The sequence below is a fragment of the Cottoperca gobio genome, unplaced genomic scaffold (genome assembly GCF_900634415.1).
Source record: "Cottoperca gobio unplaced genomic scaffold, fCotGob3.1 fCotGob3_28arrow_ctg1, whole genome shotgun sequence".
In the NCBI taxonomy this organism is placed as follows: Eukaryota; Metazoa; Chordata; class Actinopteri; order Perciformes; family Bovichtidae; genus Cottoperca; species Cottoperca gobio.
In genome coordinates, this window is record NW_021166899.1 from 56,539 (window position 1) to 74,891 (window position 18,353).

At 43.3% G+C, this 18,353-nt stretch overlaps 1 protein-coding gene across 1 annotated transcript in view; it reads left to right on the forward strand.

The window, feature by feature from the left end:
- LOC115005262 (F-BAR and double SH3 domains protein 1-like) overlaps positions 1–18,353 on the forward strand; it is a 44,190-nt gene that overhangs the window by 17,373 nt on the left and 8,464 nt on the right. The window contains exons 13-16 of the mRNA XM_029427059.1: positions 6,341–6,496; positions 7,628–7,753; positions 9,648–9,731; positions 16,215–16,359. Of these exons, the coding sequence (XP_029282919.1) occupies positions 6,341–6,496; positions 7,628–7,753; positions 9,648–9,731; positions 16,215–16,359 (511 nt within the window). The remainder of the gene's footprint in view (positions 1–6,340; positions 6,497–7,627; positions 7,754–9,647; positions 9,732–16,214; positions 16,360–18,353) is intronic.

Below are 18,353 nucleotides of genomic sequence, written 5' to 3' on the forward strand. Positions count from 1 at the left end.
CCAGTCTGCCCTCAATAAAGATGGAGAAGAAGAATAGCTGCATGAGGGCCTTTCAATAATACAGCCATGGTCCATGTGTGTTTTATAGTTTGTTTAGTGGATGGATGGATAGATTTACTTTATTGAACCCAAAGTGTATAATTCTTGTGTTACAGCATCATGTTATCCAGGCATTGCACATGAGTAAGAAATACACAGTAAATATACATATCAACACTAGAAGAGAGAGATGTATATGGCATTCAGACCATTAATATAGCAGCAAACAACTATCTGCTATGTAAATATATAGTGGAGTAATGTCTACCTGAGCAGAGAATGAAGTCTGTGTGTAGCCCAGATTCTGACTCATAGATATGCCCTCCACTCAGCCTTCACACATCTTGAAAACAACAACACCTACATCCGAATATTCCATTCTTGTGTTGAACACTGGAGCCCCCCACCCATGACTGCAGCTCTCGACATGAGCAGAACTCTGTTGTAAAGTTTGTGAAAGTTTGGCCGGATTTCACAATGATGACACCTATATACAGTACACTATAGAGAGGAAATCAACAATCTTGCCACGTGGTGCTCAGAGAACAACTTACATCACCAAAACTAAGAAACTGATTGTTGATTTTAGAAAAAAGTAGCTAAAGACTCTCATACCTGTCTACATCAATGAAGCTGTGCTAGAGCAAGTGAACTATTTTAAGTTCCAGGGAATCAGAATCAGGAACAACCTGACATGGTCATCACATCTCTTTACCCTGGTGAAAAAAAGCAAAATAAAACAGCTGTATTTCTTAGGGAAACTGAAAAAGGCCCAGGCAAGTTCTTGTTCACTTTTACAGAGGAGAAATACAAAGCTTCCTAACAAGAAACATTAACTGGCATGGATAGTGCCAGGCCCAGGACAGGAGGGCTCTGCAGCGGGTGATTAAAACTGCCCAGAACATTATTGGTAAACATCTACTGAGCATCAGTGATAGTGGGGAGAAGAGGTGCCTGAGAAGAGCCCATATGATGTTAAAGGACAATAGACAGAAGAATCTGTTGTCGTACCACCAGACTACAGAGCAGCTTCTTTCCTCAGGCTGTGACTCCTCAACTCATACTCCACACTTTGTTTTTCTATGTAACAGAATGGGATAATAAATGATCCTTTGTTCCTTGTCCAATTAGCTCAAGAAATCAGAGACAGCTTGATTCTTAACAAGTGTCTTATTAATCATATTCAGGCTATATGTCATGTACATTAATATTCACATCCATGAATATTATGAGCATCATGGCAGCACAGCATCACATATGTTGCTTTAGCCCCAAGACTGTTGACTTCAAAAGTATCTTTAAACAGCCTTTACACATCCAACAGTATTTTTGTGGTTGGTTTAGTGAGAATGCGTCTAACCAGCCAGTCAATACTTTATGGTAGATCCCTCTTTGTGACATGTCATGGGGAGTGTTGAAAGATTTCTAAATGAATTGCCCATGCTTAAAAAGTCACTGCAGATCCAAATCTGTCAGTTGTAGGTTTAGTTTTGTTTTCATATGTGTACTTGTATTTATCACGCTCCTGACATCAAGAAAATCCTACACTTGTGAAATGTCAAAGATGACACATCGTTTTGATGAGCTCATGAGTATTTGTAATAAAGCCAATTAGCTGCCAGGGTTTTCAATGTGTGATACTATGGGCCTCACCTCAGATGAAATGTGTCTTTTTTGTATGATTTCTTATGGACATTTATTCATGATGATTTGGAAAGAGATAACCTCAACAACTGTAAGCCACACTGAATCTAAATATGTGTATCATGGCTGTGTTAGCATATCCAGAAACGAATGTGTGGCAAATCGAAGTTGAAGTCAGCTAACTTAAAACATCAAGTGTCAGATAAAGCTTGTTCTTTTGATTTTGCTTGATTGTATGTGATGAGAGCAGATGCCACAGACACCGCACAGCTGTAAAAAGAATTGCGGGGAGTTGACGCTAATTTTTGCGTTAAAGAGCTGCTTGATCTTAGGAGTCTAAATGGCACAACAACAAGTAAGGATATGTTTGAAACTGTGTCAGATGCAATTGACAAGATGAGACTTAAATGGGACAAACTGTGTGAAATTACAACGGATGCTACAGCTATAACAGACGAGTGCAAAGGAATGGACTCTATGGTATGCGCCAATGTGCATGAGAGTGGAGGCTGCTAAAATACACTGTATCATCCACCAAGAAGCCCTCTATGCAAGACAGTCCAGCTTGGCGATGTGATGAACACTGTTGTGAAAACTATCAACATAATTTGAGCAGGAGGGCTCTACCACAGAGAATTTTAAGCTTTCTCATCTGATGCCGACGCTGGCTAAGTTGCAGATCCGAGATACAGTAACTAACTAACCCTAACCTCTTCATGAGCTGAGTGACCCTCTATGGTTGGCAGACCTGCCATTTTTAGTTGATCTTACTGATCATCTCAACACACTGAACAAGAGCCTACAAGGCAAAGACCAGCTGGTACCACAACTTTATGCGCACATGAAAGCATTCTGTGTGAAGCTCCGTCTCTTTGACACAACTACGCAACTTCACACTTCCCCACACTGTCCGAAATCAAATTTGCTTTTCCAAAGGCCAACTTTTCTGCTAAAAAGGGGAAATATGTGTCTGTGATCAAATCTCTCATGACAGAATTCAGTCAGCACTTCCAAGATTTTTCTAAGAAAGAAATCAAGCTGTTCTCAACTCCCTTCCTGATGGATGCAGAAGAAGTGGAAGACAGTCTGCATTTAGAACTTATCGAACTGCAGTGTGATAATTCTCTGAAGAATCAACATCAGCTTCTCTCCCTACCCAACTTCTACCGGAGCTTGGAAAAGGCTAAGTTTCCTCTGAAGAGACGCCACGCACAAAGAATGATGAATCTTTTCGGCTCAACATACATATGTGAGCAAACATTATCTCCGTTAACTCTGAACAAAAGTAGATTGAGAACCAAAATGACCGACAACCATCTCTGTGATGTCCTTCGTATCTCAACCACCAAACTCACTCCTGACCTGCCGGCCATCCTTCAGTCCAAAGCGAAGCATCACTGCTCTCACTGAGTTCAACGCTGTTCCCATTATAGGTGAGTTAAAAATATATTACACATATTCATGTTTTAACAAGCCCAATAATGTATTTGCATAAAAAGCTTTGAATATACCCATCCCCCTTTTCCGGACAGGAGCATGCGGACAGGCATGGTCTGATGGGTGACTGTCCCCAGGAGATGACCATCTAGATGACCATCTAGGACACTGGCAGGAACGGGACATGGCAGAGGAACCCGGTCAATACCCAGCTGCAGGGCGAGGTTCTCGTCGATGAGGCAGTCAATGAAAGTGGCGAGAACGTGAGACCCATCAGCTAACAGAAGCCAAGCATGGCACAGAGGTCTTTGATTGGGGGAGAGTCTTGCTGTTCGGCTCACCAGTACTACCCCCACCACTGGTGAGCCCGGCCTTTTGATGGACAACGGGAAAGAAAGTGACCCGCATGACTGCAGAAGTTCCTCTGGCAGCGGTGCTTGGACCCCTCCGACTGCGTGACGCTGGTGGTCTCAGATGAATACCATAGTCGCATCGATGTGCTGTGATCTGAACGCCTGCCTCCTCCATCGAGAGAGGAAGGCCAATCAAAGAAAACCAGCTTGTCCTTAACATACTACTCTAACGCCAGGAGGAAGAGTTCCAGTCACTCTGGCGGGCTCTGATATGGAAATCTATAGCGTAGTCCGCAACAGTCCAGTTCTCCTGACTCATCCTCATAATTCCTCCGGAGGTGTCCGGGCCCAATTAAACCACCCCAAAAACTTTGCGCAGTTCCAAAGGAAAAGCTGGGCAGGCTGACCACTGTCTATCACATTCAGCGGCCCCCCACAGTTGGGCTCTACCAATTTATTGATTAATGGTGAATGCTACTTTAGCTGCCTCAGAGGCAAAAGAGTAGGGCTGCAGGGCGAACAGGATAGAAAAATTTGTGATGAACGGGTTGCAGCTCTCAGGATCTCCGGCATAGCACTCCGGGGTCCCCATCTGCGGCCCCAGTGCAGCTCCCGGCAGTGCAGGTGCTGGAGCTTGCGGTAGAGAAGCAGGAGAAGGGGCTGGAACTCCCAGCTGGGTAATGGCTGCTGTTAGCTGCTGGACCTGGGAGGCTTGCTAGCGCATGCTCATGGGTTGATGCTGTCTGGCGTGTCTCCACAGCTATGGTGGCAAGCAGCACCTCGTGCTGCTAGAGAATGCCCTCAACCCTCTCAAGGCGGGACTGCCATGACAGGATGTGTGTTGGGTCCAGTCTTGGCCAGATTGTTCTGTCACGGAATGTGTTTGGACCCAAATGCAGCACACAGGAAACCAGGAACAATTGGTAATGATGTTTAATTTCAGAGTTTGGCAGGTACAGAGCAGGACAGATAACCAGCACAAGTCTGTACAAAAGTCTGAACAGATGAACCAGCAGGGGACAGGCAGAAGATGGGTCACGGTCAGGCAGAGGAAGGTAGGGTCGGCAACAGGAAATCAGTCCAGAACAAAGTGCTAGAAAGTCTTCCATCCATCCATCGTCTACCGCTTATCCGGGGTCGGGTTGCGGGGACAGCAGCTTCAGTAAGGAACCCCAAACGGTGCGGTAAAGCGAATGCAGTACCGCCCCCACTGCTCTGATTTTCCGGCCAATCTCTCGCTCCATCGTCCCCTCACTCGCGAACAAGACCCTGAGGTAAGGGCACTTCACTTGAGGTAAGGGCTCATTCCCTACCCGGAGTAAGCAATCCACCGGTTTCCCACTGAGAGCCATGGCCTCAAAATTTGAGGTGCTGATCCTCATCCCAATCGCTTCACACTCGGTTGCGAACCAATCCAGTTACTGCTGAAGGTCAGAGACCGATGATGCCATAAGGACCACATCATCTGCAAAAGCAGTGATGAGATCCTCAGGCCACCAAACTGCAACCCCTCTCCTCCACGACTACGCCTCGATATCCTGTCCATGAAAATCACAAACAGGATTGGTGATAAAGCGCAGCCCTGGCGGAGGCCAACATTCACTGGGAACGATTTTGACTTACTGTCGAGTATCCGGACACAACTCTCGCTTTGGGCATACAGGGAATGGATGGCCCTCAGAAGTGACCCCCTAACCCCATACTCCCGCAGCACCTCCCACAGTATCACCCAGGGGACCCGGTCATACGCCTTCTCCAGGTTCACAAAACACATGTAGACCGGATGTGTGTACTCCCAGGCCCCCTCCAGGATCCTTGAGAGAGTGAAGAGTTGGTCCATTGTTCCACGACCAGGACGGAATCCGCATTGTTCCTCTTCAATCAGAGGTTCGACTATCGGCCGAACTCTTCTTTCCAGTACCTTTGAGTAGACTTTACCAGGGAGACTGAGAAGTGTGATACACACACTCTCTGGTCCCCCTTTTTGAATAGGGGAACCACCACCCCAGTCTGCCAACCCCTAGACATTGTCCCAGACTTCCACGCAATGTTGACGAGGCTTGTCAACCAAGACAGCCCCTCAACACCCAGAGCCACCCACGGCATTTCTGGACGGATCTCATCAACCCCTGCGGCTTTGCCACTGTTGAGTTGTTTGACTACCTCAGTGACCTCCATCAGGGAAATTGATGATTATCCCCCATCAGCTTTCAGCTCTGCCTCTACCATAGAGGGCGTGTTAGTCGGATTCAGGAGTTCCTCAAAGTGCTCTTTCCACCGCCAGATAACCTTCTCAGTCAAAGTCATCAGGGTCCCACCCTTGCTGTACACAGCTTGGATGGTTCCTCGCTTCCCCCTCCTGAGGTGCCTGACTGTTTTCCAGAAGCACCTTGGTGCCGACCGAAAGTCCTTCTCCATAGCTTCTCCGAACTTCTCCCACACCCGCTGCTTTGCCTCTGCCTCGGCAGTGGCTGCAGCCCTTCAAGTTCGTCGGTACCCTGCAACTGTTTCCAGAGTCCTCCCAGATAACATAACCCGGAAGGACTCCTTTTTCAGCTTCCAAAGTCTTGTATGAGTCTAAGTGCAATCTGGCAATGAGTGGGTGAGCAGAAGAGGCTTAAATATGACAGAGAAAGAGATATATATGCAAAGTTAAGAAATAATCACAATACTATCTGGTTTGCCATTATAAATAAGAACACACTCACCTTTATGCATTTACACACAGGAAAAAACACTGTTGTCTTAACTTCCACCATAACAAACGAAATTGTGTATGTGTGTGTGTGTGTGTGTGTGTGTGTGTGTGTGTGTGTGTGTGTGTGTGTGTGTGTGTAACTCAGTGTCCTGTATTCTTCATGTCTCAGCTCAGCAGGGTGAAGGCAGAAGCCCGTCTGGCTCTGATGTCAGACAGTGTCACAGGAATTGAGCTGTCGCTTCACAACGCCATGAACCAGGCAGAGGAGGAGCTGGAGAGAGAGAGACGCCTCAGTGAACAGAGGAAGTCTGCTGAGGATTTTTCAGTATGCAAACACACACACACACACACACACACGCTGCTCAGAGTAAACTCAGCAGCTCCTCTGGCAGCAACACAGTAGGGCGCAGGGTAAGGGACACACTGCGTCTCTCCCTCCCTCTCCTCTCTCGCTACGACACACAGGCAGGAGTGAGTTATTATGCTTACGGGCATCAGTGTCGGTCAGTTAAAATTCAGCTAAAATTCAACAGTTACCTGTGCGATGTGCATAAGTAAGATAGGGAGGATGTGCTCATAATAGTATCAGCCTGATGCATGTGCCGGTGCCGTTTATATTTACATTGGGCCTGCTCATGGAAATCAAATGCCCATCCATAGATTTATATCAGCCCAGCAATGTCGCGCTTAAAATCACTGAGGGAGACATTTGCAGATCTGAGGTTGCGGGTGGGAGTAGGTGGTGAGGAAAATGTTGAACTGGATTATTTGTTGAATGGGTAGCCAGTGGAGGTTTTAAAGGACTGGTATGGGAGTGAGTGAGCAGATGGGCTGTTTGTTGAGGGTTTTGGTAGATGTGCCTTACATAATGCTATTGCAGTAGTCGAGTCATGAGGTGATGAAGGTGTTATTGAGAAGAGAGAGGGGTGAAGACAGGCACTGTTTTTGAGATAAAGAAAGGTTGCTTTTGTAATTTGGTTGATGTGGCGTTCGAAGGAGAGGGTTTGCTAAAGATGAGACTAAAGTTACGGATGTGTGTGGAAGCCGGAACAGTGGAGCTATCAGCAATAACTGATTTGGGGCCGATATTGAGGATTAAAGATTTGATGAAGAGTTGGATGGAGCTCAATGACAAGTAAGAAGATATATCTGGCTTTGATACAAAGTTAATACCTGTTAGTAGAAACATTCACTGATGGTTTTGTCTTTTAATGGGATTTGTTGATAATAACAAAACTATAGAATTTCCCAAGACATATCCTTAAAGTCTGAATACATGTGCAAGTCATGGATGGATAAAAACATTCTCTTTGTTGCAACATTTTTAAGTCATTTCTTACTTTCCACCTCTAAAGATAAGAGTAACATTTGTAAGATGAAGCATATTGAGAAGAATATGTGAGATACCTTGCTTATGTCACACTGATACTGTATGTTTAATGTGTGTGTTTTTTAGGATGAGTTTGAGCTGACTGACTTCAAGGACTACGATGATGAGAACGGAGACATCTTTTCAGATCCAATGTCAGCCTCAGGAGTGTGTATTTACCCTACAGCCTGCAGAGTCATCTATAGCTATCAGGTCAAGATCACTAAAATGTGACCCATTTCAAATGTTTTCAGCCTATTAAATAGGTTATAGGTGTTATAGGTGGTTAGTGCCACATTTCTAATACGTCAGACGGGCCAAACTGCAAAGTTGTAAAAGAAAAGTAAAACTTAATGTTGTGAACAGAAAGAGAACAACATGTTGTTGGTTTCACATGGGATGCAAACACCAGTCTACTGGGTGAGAGTCCTGCGTTTTGTGTTTTGTGTTCTATGCATCAGCTCCCCCAGGAGTTTGTTGCTCTTTAAATTACTGATCAACTGTGTGAATAGATTATACAATCATGACAAAAACATGACAACTTGAGTCCTCTCTAATCAACATCTGCCAGCAGTTTTAAAATCCTGCTTGGTAGTTTTATACATCTAAATAGATATTATCTAGACCAGCGGTCCCCAACCTTTTTTGCGGCACGGACCGGTTTCATGTAAGAATATATCTTCACGGACCGGCCTTCAAAGTGTGTGTGGGGGGGGATAAATATGACGGAAAAAAATGATACGGCCGGCATAATAACAAATATAAAGTGCATAAAAAACTCACCATTACGCTGAATTAGTGGGAGCCCTGAGCTTGTGTCTCTGCAACGAGCCGGTCCAATATAGGGGTATAAATTCTTCACCAATAGTAAAAGGTTTCTTCGCCTTAGCAATACTAATATAATATAGTCACTAAGTATGACGCTCTCAGTGTACTCGCATGTGTTGATGTGGTGGCCATCAGCAATTGTTTATGTCCTTCTTGTTCATGTTTTTTTCTTTCAAAAAACTCCAAGGGCTTGTCTTTTAATGCCGGGTGCCGGTGAAGCCGCTATGAAGGCTTCGTTGCCTCATTTGCGAGCCTGTATATTATGCAGAGCGGCGCATGAGAATCACCTGTAACGATAAACACGTATTTTAAGTAGGACTCCTGATATTGTCTTTTAAATACCTCCTCATTGGGTCTTTTCCCTTTTCCAAAAAAGCTCTTTAAAGACATTTGTTTTCCACTCATTGTTGCTTGTGGGCTTAATTTTTTGAAGTAAAGTATCACCTGACTGAGAGACGAACGTCTTGACGTGTGTCAAGAGACATAGACGCACAAACAGATGTATCCAGTGATTTTTCAAAATAAAACCTCTTTCAAAAGAAAATATTTTTTTATTCAATCTTCAATGACCCACGGACCGGTACCGGTCGGCGGACCGGTGGTTGGGGACCACTGATCTAGACCATAGGTCTTCAACAGTCTGCGACCCCCAGTGGGTACAAAATTCTTTGAAGATAAAGCAATAAAAACAAAAAAACGTTTTCTATTTTTTCTTTGCTTTGCCATTCACATTCCCTCCTCCACTGTACTTCGCGAAGGGTGGCGACACACACCTACAGTCAGAGACAGAGTGGAGGAAAGGAGAGGGGTGAACTAAAATAAATTTCCGCCACGTGCAGCACCCCCACCCCCTGTCGCACGGACCTCTTCAAGCCTCTTCTATACAATATATACAGTAGGGGGGTCCCTGCACCACGCTACACCAGTTTGGGAGTCCTTGGCCTGAAAAACGTTGAAGACCCCTTATCTAGACCCTAAATAAGTAGATAAAGTATATCTGATGTTGTTAAAATAATTTAGAAGGGCAACACTACACAGTGTTGACCTTTTCTAAAATCAGTGGAACCTGGTAAGGTAACCTGGTTGTAACCTGTGGTAACCTGGTTGGTAAGTTCAGAAAAGATACAGAATGTTGTTTCGAGAGAATCTTCGAGAGTTTTTTTTTTTTTTTTTTTTGGTCATTTAAGGCAATGGGTGGTGTTATATCCTTTTTAGATAGTACTGCAGTTGGATAAGGTTTAAATAATTGATAATAACAAAAGCATGTTATTTCCTTTAGGCCAGCCAGTTAGATGAGTTGTCAATCATGGAAGGGGAGGAGCTTCAAGTGCTTGAGGATGGAGACATGGAGGACTGGCTGAAGGTAATGTCTAGTTACATTATAACCTTAGTTATCTGGAAGGAAGAGACTATCTCTCCACTCTGTTGCATGTTTCATATTTTACAGGTAATTATCTAGACAGTGTAGCCCACAAGCCCAGTTCACTAAACAGCAAGCCACTTGCAAGTCACTAAGATAATTAGCATGTAGCCTGCATGGCCTAGTTATCTAAACCATACCCAGCACTTGCTCGACTAAGGAGGAACTGGTTGCTACTTTCAGACGGAGATGACTATGTGGCTGCTGCACATATGGTAGTTCCACAAGTGGAGTGTGATCGGATGGGACAGGCATGCCCGAGTACACACACCTGTGGAATTGTGTCCACAACCCAGTGTCACAGCCTAGCATTTGATAAGGGCCTGCCCAAATGATTGGATTTGAAACAGCTGATCAGTCTTTCTGTGGGCCTGTCTGCGCCAGATGGACTCTACCAAAGCCCTGTTATCCTTCAGCAGAGTTTAGTGACCACAAACTGCCTTTATCATTGCCACCATCCCTTGCAGGGTAACGGCAGACTTCCCTGTCTCCAGCTGGGTCTGCAGAAATGGTAGGATGTCCTAGGCTTTAGCTGAGGAGGGATCTGACTGGTGAGCCCCCCCACGGAACCCCGCTTATGTTATCTATTTCATTTATGTGCACGTTTCTGTGTCTACTGAACTGATGTCAAACTCAAGGCCACAATTATATCTGTCTATCATATGTCTATCATAACTGGCCCGCTGGTTTTGGTAATTAAATCAATGCATGGCACAACCACGGGAAAATACATATTTGAGGAAGTATCTAAATGTGTTAGAAATTAAACTGCCCAGGGACAAACTGACGGGTCCGCCGACAGACAGAGCCTGCGATGTGATGAAAAGTGCACCAGGATGCTCTAGAGATGGAACATGTAATAAGCACCGTAACACAGACATGAAACTTTATAAGAGTCAATGTAAGTCTTTTCCTGAGGAGATACGTTCTGAGCATGGTGGTGCGATGGCTGAGTCGAGGGAAAGTCCTGAATAGATTTTTGGAGTTGAGTGAGAAAATCTGCCAGTTTTTGGAAGCAAAGGGAAACACACCACAGATCTCTGGGACGAAAAGTGTGGATGTGAGCTGGCCTGTTTGTGCGACATAACGATGCATCTCACTGTTAAACCTCCAGCTTCAGGGCCATGTGATCACGGACATGTATGATGCAGTGAACTGCCTGTGGGAGACTGATGCAGCAGGAAACTTTGGTCACTACGTGTTTCCAAACACTGACAAACATCTCCCCCCACTGTGTTCCCGACTGCGCATGAACTGCTCAGCAATCCGTTTGCAGTTGACGTGGAAACAGCACATGTGAACATCCAAATGGAGCTGATTGACCTCCAGTGTAACTCAAGGCAAAGTATGACTCTGTGGGCGCTGCACTTTCCAAGCTTCACCCCCGAAACGATGCCTTAATGTTGGCCCTCTCTGTGATTGAGTTTGACACCCCTGGTCTACTGCTTGCTTTGCGCAGTTTCTCCTCAGCTGTTTTGCAAAGTGCAGGGCTCCGCCCCCTACACACACACACACACGCACACAGTTACAGTCAGAGACGGAGCAGCGGAAAGGAGAGGAGAGAACTAAAACAAAATCCGCTGCTAAATGTTTTACTTTAAATGACACAGTATAATCATATATTAATTGTTAATCATGTTTAAAAATGTCAGCTCAAAATTGTCTGCGAGCCATATCTCGTCATCGAAAGAGCCATAGGTTCCCGACCCCTGGCCTATTGCATAGTAAATGGTAAATGGACTGCTTTCATATTGCTCTTTTCTAGTCTTTGCAACTGCTTTTACAACACAAGTCAGCATTGGATGAGATAACCAGTTTGTGATTAAACACTATTCCTAGAGCCTCTCTGTTTGCTATATTGCCGTAATTCCTCTACCAGCAAAGGGCTTTGAGAAGCCTCTGCAAAACTACTACCATGGTCTGGTGGAACCCTCGTGGACACACTCAGCAGGCACCTTTGGACAGGGCACATGCACAGGAAGGCAGAGGGACTACTACTACTAGTACCATGGCTGTCATTGGAGCATGTCATTATTACATTACATTGCAGGTCATTTAGCAGACGCTCTTATCCAGAGCAACTTACATTGAACTAAGTACAGGGACAGTCTCCCTGGAGCAACTCAGGGTTAAGTACCTTGCTCAGGGCAAAATGGTGGCAGCCTGGTATTGAACTCCCAACCTTCTAGTGTTTGGAAGGCATACCATTAGACCACTAGGCTATCACCACCCATTATCTGCATCTGTATCTGTTCAACCAACAAAATTATCTTTCTCTGTATTTGTATTTGGATATATGACCTGACATGGGCATGGTTTATACAAAGTCAGGTTAAATCAAGCAAATGTTGTATTTTCTTACCTTATATTAGTTGAAAAGGCAATGTTTGAGCCTTTAAAGCAGGGGTGTCAAACTCATTTTAGTTCAGGGGCCACATACAGCCCAATTTGATCTCAAGTGGGCCGGACCAGTAAAATCATATCATAATAACCTATAAATAACGAGATCTCAAAATGTTTCCCTTTGTTTTAGTGCAAGAAAGTACACAGTACATTCTGAAAATGTTTGCACATGTAATTAACTATCTTTTTACAAAACATTATGAACAACCTAAAAGTGCAATTTCAACAATATTATGCCTCAGTTCATCATTTAGTTGCATTACAACTTACAGATCACAGTGTATCAGGCACAAAACATTTAGTCACAGGTATCTGGAACAATATAGTATTTTACTTTATGATCAAAACAACTTGTCAAGACATAGAAATCATTTTAAAATTACATTACAATTTAGTTTGCTCCTGAAACTTGGCATCTTTTAGCATCACAAGTGCATCAATATCAGGCGTCAAATCCTGAGAAGCAGCCAATTTCAGGATGTCATTTAAGTGCTTGTGTGTGAGCCTGGCAAGAGATGCTGATAAAGGTGTCCAAGCCCGCCGAGGCAAATTTGTCCTTCAAATCTGAATCACACTGCAAGTCAATTACTTCAAGTTGGATGTCGACGGGAAGATCAGAAGCATTGACTGTGAATGGCTAGCGAAACACTGCAGTATGGCTTTGATGCTAATGCTATTTCGCTAGCAATAAGGTAGCTTTCACTGCTGTATCGCCGATATCTCGGCTACGGGTAACAACAAACCGCTGTTTCTTCAGACCCGCTAACAATTCATTTATCTCCTCAGTTGCAAGCTGTTGTATTTTTCGCCATGATGAGTCTCATAGTGACGCCAAATATTATATTTTTTGAGCACTGAAACCTGCTGCGAACACACCAAGCACACAGCTTTCCCACTCACCTCTGTGAATAAATAGGATAAATATGAACAGTTTGCTTGCTTGGCAGTGTTGTGTGCAACCCCCAGCGGACACATTTGAAATAGCAGTTACTTGTATTGAAAATATGAAGTTAATGTCTTCGTTGTAATTTTTACACTTTGCAAAATCATCCTGACAGAGGGCCTGATTGGACCCTCTGGCGGGCCGGTTCCATCAACTTGATTTAATATTGGCATATCATTAATTATATTTCCACATCCTCATATTGCAGTTTTTTATCTCTCTTTCCTCCTTTGTTATTGTTAGTTAATTGTTAGTTAAAAACTAAACTAAGTTTTATGAGGTGTCTGAACCCCACCAATATCCCCCTTTCACTGGGGGATATTGAACAATAAGAAAGTTCTTTATAAAAAAATGTTTTTGATTGAACTAATAACTACAAAACCAAACTATTAAAACAAAAAGATAAATGAGTACAATGAAGACAACGATGAACAATGAATGAATGAAAGCGGACCACGTGTCACCAGGTAGAATCAGTGACTGATATCTTTGTTTGAAGTTTAGCCATCAATCATCTCCATCTTTCTTTCTCTCAGCATGTTGCTGGGTCATCTAACGCCCCTTTGGCTGGGGGTCTTTGTTGCAGACTTATTGATATATATACTGATTCTGAGTGTCTTTTCGAAAAGTCTCTTTCTTTTAAGAGTTGCTGATGCCGGCCTTCAGCACGTTTGTGCGGTGGGGATTCAGCATGACTGCGGGAGGCCTCTCACGGCGCAGGGATTCAGCAGTTGCGGTCCTTGCCTCTGGTCAGGAATATGTGATGGCCAAAGGGGGTTGGGGTCCTAAACCTTAGCAGTTTGTAGCATAATATTGTTCCTTCAGTTTCTGTTGGTCCTTACAGAAATCTGAATATTCTGTAATAATATCTAGTTGCAGTCACAAATTTCCACTAAAAATATCTGTTTGCATCACATAATTTTTGCTTTCCCGAATAATGATTCAGATTTGGGGAACATCCCTAGCTGCTATGAAGCAAATGAAGAGAAGGAAACGTCCTCAGTTGCCCAAGAATACAGCTTGAAATGGCAGGGGCAGTGCCCCATGACCCAAAAGGAGCTCCTTCATAACAGAGGAAAGTATGAAGAAGCCATTTAAGGGAGGACTGGAGGGAGATACCAGCCGAGAAAGGGCTTGTTTCAGCGAAGGGAGCAGCCCACAAGCAACCTGCTCCCTAGCATGCATATTTAAGAATCTTCTAAAAGGTGCAGACTAGTTATCCTCTTTCAGTGTGGGCGAATTTACCTGGAAATACCTACAAACTACATACCCAAAGTAAATAAGAAGCTGCTCTTCAACCATTTGCACCATATGCATGGTTTGGGTCTCATTCAAAAGATAGCGCTCTTATTGTTATTGCAAAACAGTGAATAATCACTCCAAGTGCTTCTGGCACTGAGCAATAGTGGTCTGAATATACTGAATTTGAAGAAAATACATTCCGCGTAAAAAAAATTGTTGAAAAAGATGCCTGAAGATGGGTATAGGTGGTAGTGGTGAGCTAGGAAACACAATAGAAACATAGCACCAAGTGTTACCAAGCTCAGGTTCAAATTTCAGAACAAAGGCACAAAAGCTTAACTTATTAGATAGGTTTTTCTAAGAGTAACACCAGGCGTTCACAAGCTGTGCAATTTGGAGATATTATAATATTATTAATAAAATCTGATTTGTATAGCTCATAAATAATTATTATATATCTATATTCCCTATTAGTAGTAATGACACAGATTAAGTGAAGTATAAACAAATATTTTGTAATATTTTTGTGTTTTCTTTGTATTTTCTTCTGAACTTGAATATAATAAATGTTAGCCATTGATTGGCTACACAATACGCCAGTCATCGGGAGAATCGGTTGCTATTGGCTCAATCTGTAAACAACAGAAGAGGGCTGGCACTTCCTTATCAAGTTGACACTGATTGGCTCTTGATGGCTGTAGATAACGCATGGAAGCGCCGATTGGCTCAAATGTAATGTTAATGGAATGCTCAGTGTTCGCCCTACATGAAGGAAGCAGGCAAAGTTTTTACCGTGTATAAACAAAATATCTCACACATCGATCAGCTGATTTCAAAGATTGCAACAGCCGTTCATGGGCTTTTATTGATGTGACGATGTTGGTAATCAATATCTTTTTACTGGAAACGATCGTTGGACCTTTGGCAATAATACATGAGTGTTTTTATTTTATTATTACTGATTACAGGATTATTATGAGACTGCATAGTTGGCTCAAAGTTCTGATTTTGATTTTTGAGTTGAATTGCTATTTTGAGGCGCTGCTTCTACCTGCTGTTGTGATTATGATCTCAAAATCTAAATAGATAGAGATTCTAAGCTTTCTAAAAAGATGTGGCATTGGTACCACATCTGGCATGTGTACCACATCCAGCATGGTGGACTGTACACAACACATGGCAAAATTAAACTCCAGCTGGGCCCGCCAGCAGGCCGTCCACACGGTAAGAGGTTTTAAACTAAACAAAACACTCGAACTCCAATTTGATGAGATTTAAGATAACAAAACGTGGTGTGTTTGATAACCCCCACAGCACGGGATAGTTTTCTTTCTGGGGTAAGATGCTCTGAGGTAGCTTTCCACTTCATGTGTCTGAATGTTTATCAATACTGACAAGCTGATTTGCACCTTGTATGGGAGACTTTAGACTCTGACTTTGTATGAATGTGTGTGTGAATGGGGACATGTGTTGTAGTGTAATGTAGTTTGAGTGATCGCAAAGATTGGAAAAGCACTATATAAATGCAGTCCATTTACCATATGTGCATGCTGCAAATACAGGAACTGATTTTAATATTATTATTATTATTATTAATCACTGGCTTTTATTTTCCATCTTATGTTATGCTTTCTATATATTCTATTTCATGGGATTATTATCACCATTATTATTTTGTACATTTTGATTTGCGTCCTATTTTCCATTAACTTGGCATTATATCTCAGTTTTTACGTTTTCCCTTGTTGTAAAGCACTTTGTGCTGGATAACTTGACTTGGTGCTAGACAAATAAAATGTATTATTATTATATTCCTTGTTTTTCATGTCTCTGTCGAGGTCTGTAACTCGTGTGGTCAGATGGGGTATGTTCCTGAGCGGTATGTGCAGTTCCTGTGTCTTCCAGCAGAGGATGCCTCTCAGCTAGACAGTTCTTTCAACGCCTTCTCCTCCACAGGGACTAAAGAGAGGGCAGGGAGCAGAGGTCAGTTGTATGTGTGTGTGCGTGTGCGTGCGTGTGCGTGCGTGTGCATATGCGTGTGCGTGCGTGTGTGTGTGTGTGAGAGAGAGATTGCGTCTGAATCTTGGAAGATCTTCTACTAGACTGTGAGAATATTGTTTACCAAGTTTTTACTAAGTTAAAGAGTATTGCTTTTAATAGGTCTAATAGGTTATCTGCTAAAGTGTACTTTGTTTACAAGTAGTCTTGAGTGCTGAGTAAGTTTAAATTATAAGCCATCTGTAAGGCTCATCTTCTGGACTGATTACTGTGGTTGTGGCTAACACAGCTGTAGCCACCTAGGTAAATAAGTCTTAATTTAAGGAAACTGCATTTGTTGGAGCGACAGCCTCATCAGACGAAGACTTGGAGGACAAAGACAAAGGAGTCTTGGGAGGATAAGTGGGAAGCACAGCCAACACTACTGGGATAACGTTCATGTTCTGCTTGCTCTTCTCTCTCCTTATTCAAATGTGTATATTTTCCATTCCTGTTCATGTCACTTCTTGTGGATATTACAGGCCTCGCACATGTTCACAACACAACCGTAACCTCTCTGCTTTTGTATATCCTCTCATACACAACACCTGTTCACAAGGGGCCTGTGGAACTCCCGGCCAGCCACTTGCAAGACTGAGTTCATCTCTGGCTACACCTCTCAGCAATCCCTCGACCCTCACTGAGACTTGGATCACACCTGATAACACTGCCACCACTGCTGCTCTCTCCATAGCCTTCTCCTTCACCCACTCACCCAGAGCCACTGGCAGAGGAGGTGGCAGTGGTCTGCTGATCTCCCACAAATGGAGTTTTTCTATTTATCCTTTGCCACTCTTCATCCACTCATCTTTCGAATTGCATGCCGTCACTGTAACTAAGCCGGTTACATTAAACATGGTTGTTCTCTACCATCCTTCAGGTCCTCTGGGGGAGTTTTTAGAGGAATTGAACATTCTCCTGTCCAACAGCCCTGAAAATGGCCCTCCGCTTGTACTTCTCAGTGAATTCAACATCTAGTCAGAGCAGTCGACAGACTAACTATCTCTCCTATCTTCTTTGGCTCTCTCCCTGTGTCCGTCCCCTCCTACTTAAAAAGCTGGCAACAACCTTGAGCTCATATTCACCAGAAACTGCTCCACCTCAAACCTCTCTGTAACCCCGCTTCACATCTCTGATCACTTTTTCATATCCTACTTTCTCCACCTCTCCCAATCTAAGAAACCTATCTCCCCGAAAACTGTACCACTCCATCGTAAACTTCACTCCCTCTCTCCCTCCTCTCTTGCCACAGCTGTCCTCCTTCACCTGACTCACTCATGCTTGCCAACTGTGCCACAGACACTCTCCTCTCTACTCTGTCCTCCTCTCTGGACTCTGTTCTCTCACCTTGCAGCAGGTTCACCAGTCCCCTCTAGCTCCCTGGTTGGATGACTGAAAGAAAACCTTGTTACCTCTGCCCGCCCTACCACCCTCTAGACCAGTGGTTCTCAATCTTTTTTGGGCCAGTGCCCCCTATCCATTATCCAGGTCCCTTGGATAATGGAAATCTATCAAATAAAGAAACTACATATTGATTATATTTATTTTGTATTTCAATTCTTATATTTTTAGTATGTTAAAATATGCTTATAGTTATGTTATTAGAAAAACTAAAATTATCTGAGATTGAAGTTACAAAATAACATTTCTAAATAATAATAAATATTATATTATTAAAATATGTTTTCAAATTTGTTTTTACCTTCAATTGCCCTATGTACCCAGGGAGCAAACAAAGACATTTTATTCAGGAGTGTTAAACAAATGCAACGGTAAGAAGTTTGAGATTCAAACTTTAATTGGTGTCATAGACTGCAGCCAATCAGAAAAGAGTCAGACATTCAAACTGTAATTGGTGTTAAACACAGTAGCCTCAGAACTGCGAAACAATTTGCACTCTTAAGTGTTCCAACGGAAAACGAGCACAAGGGAACAAGTCT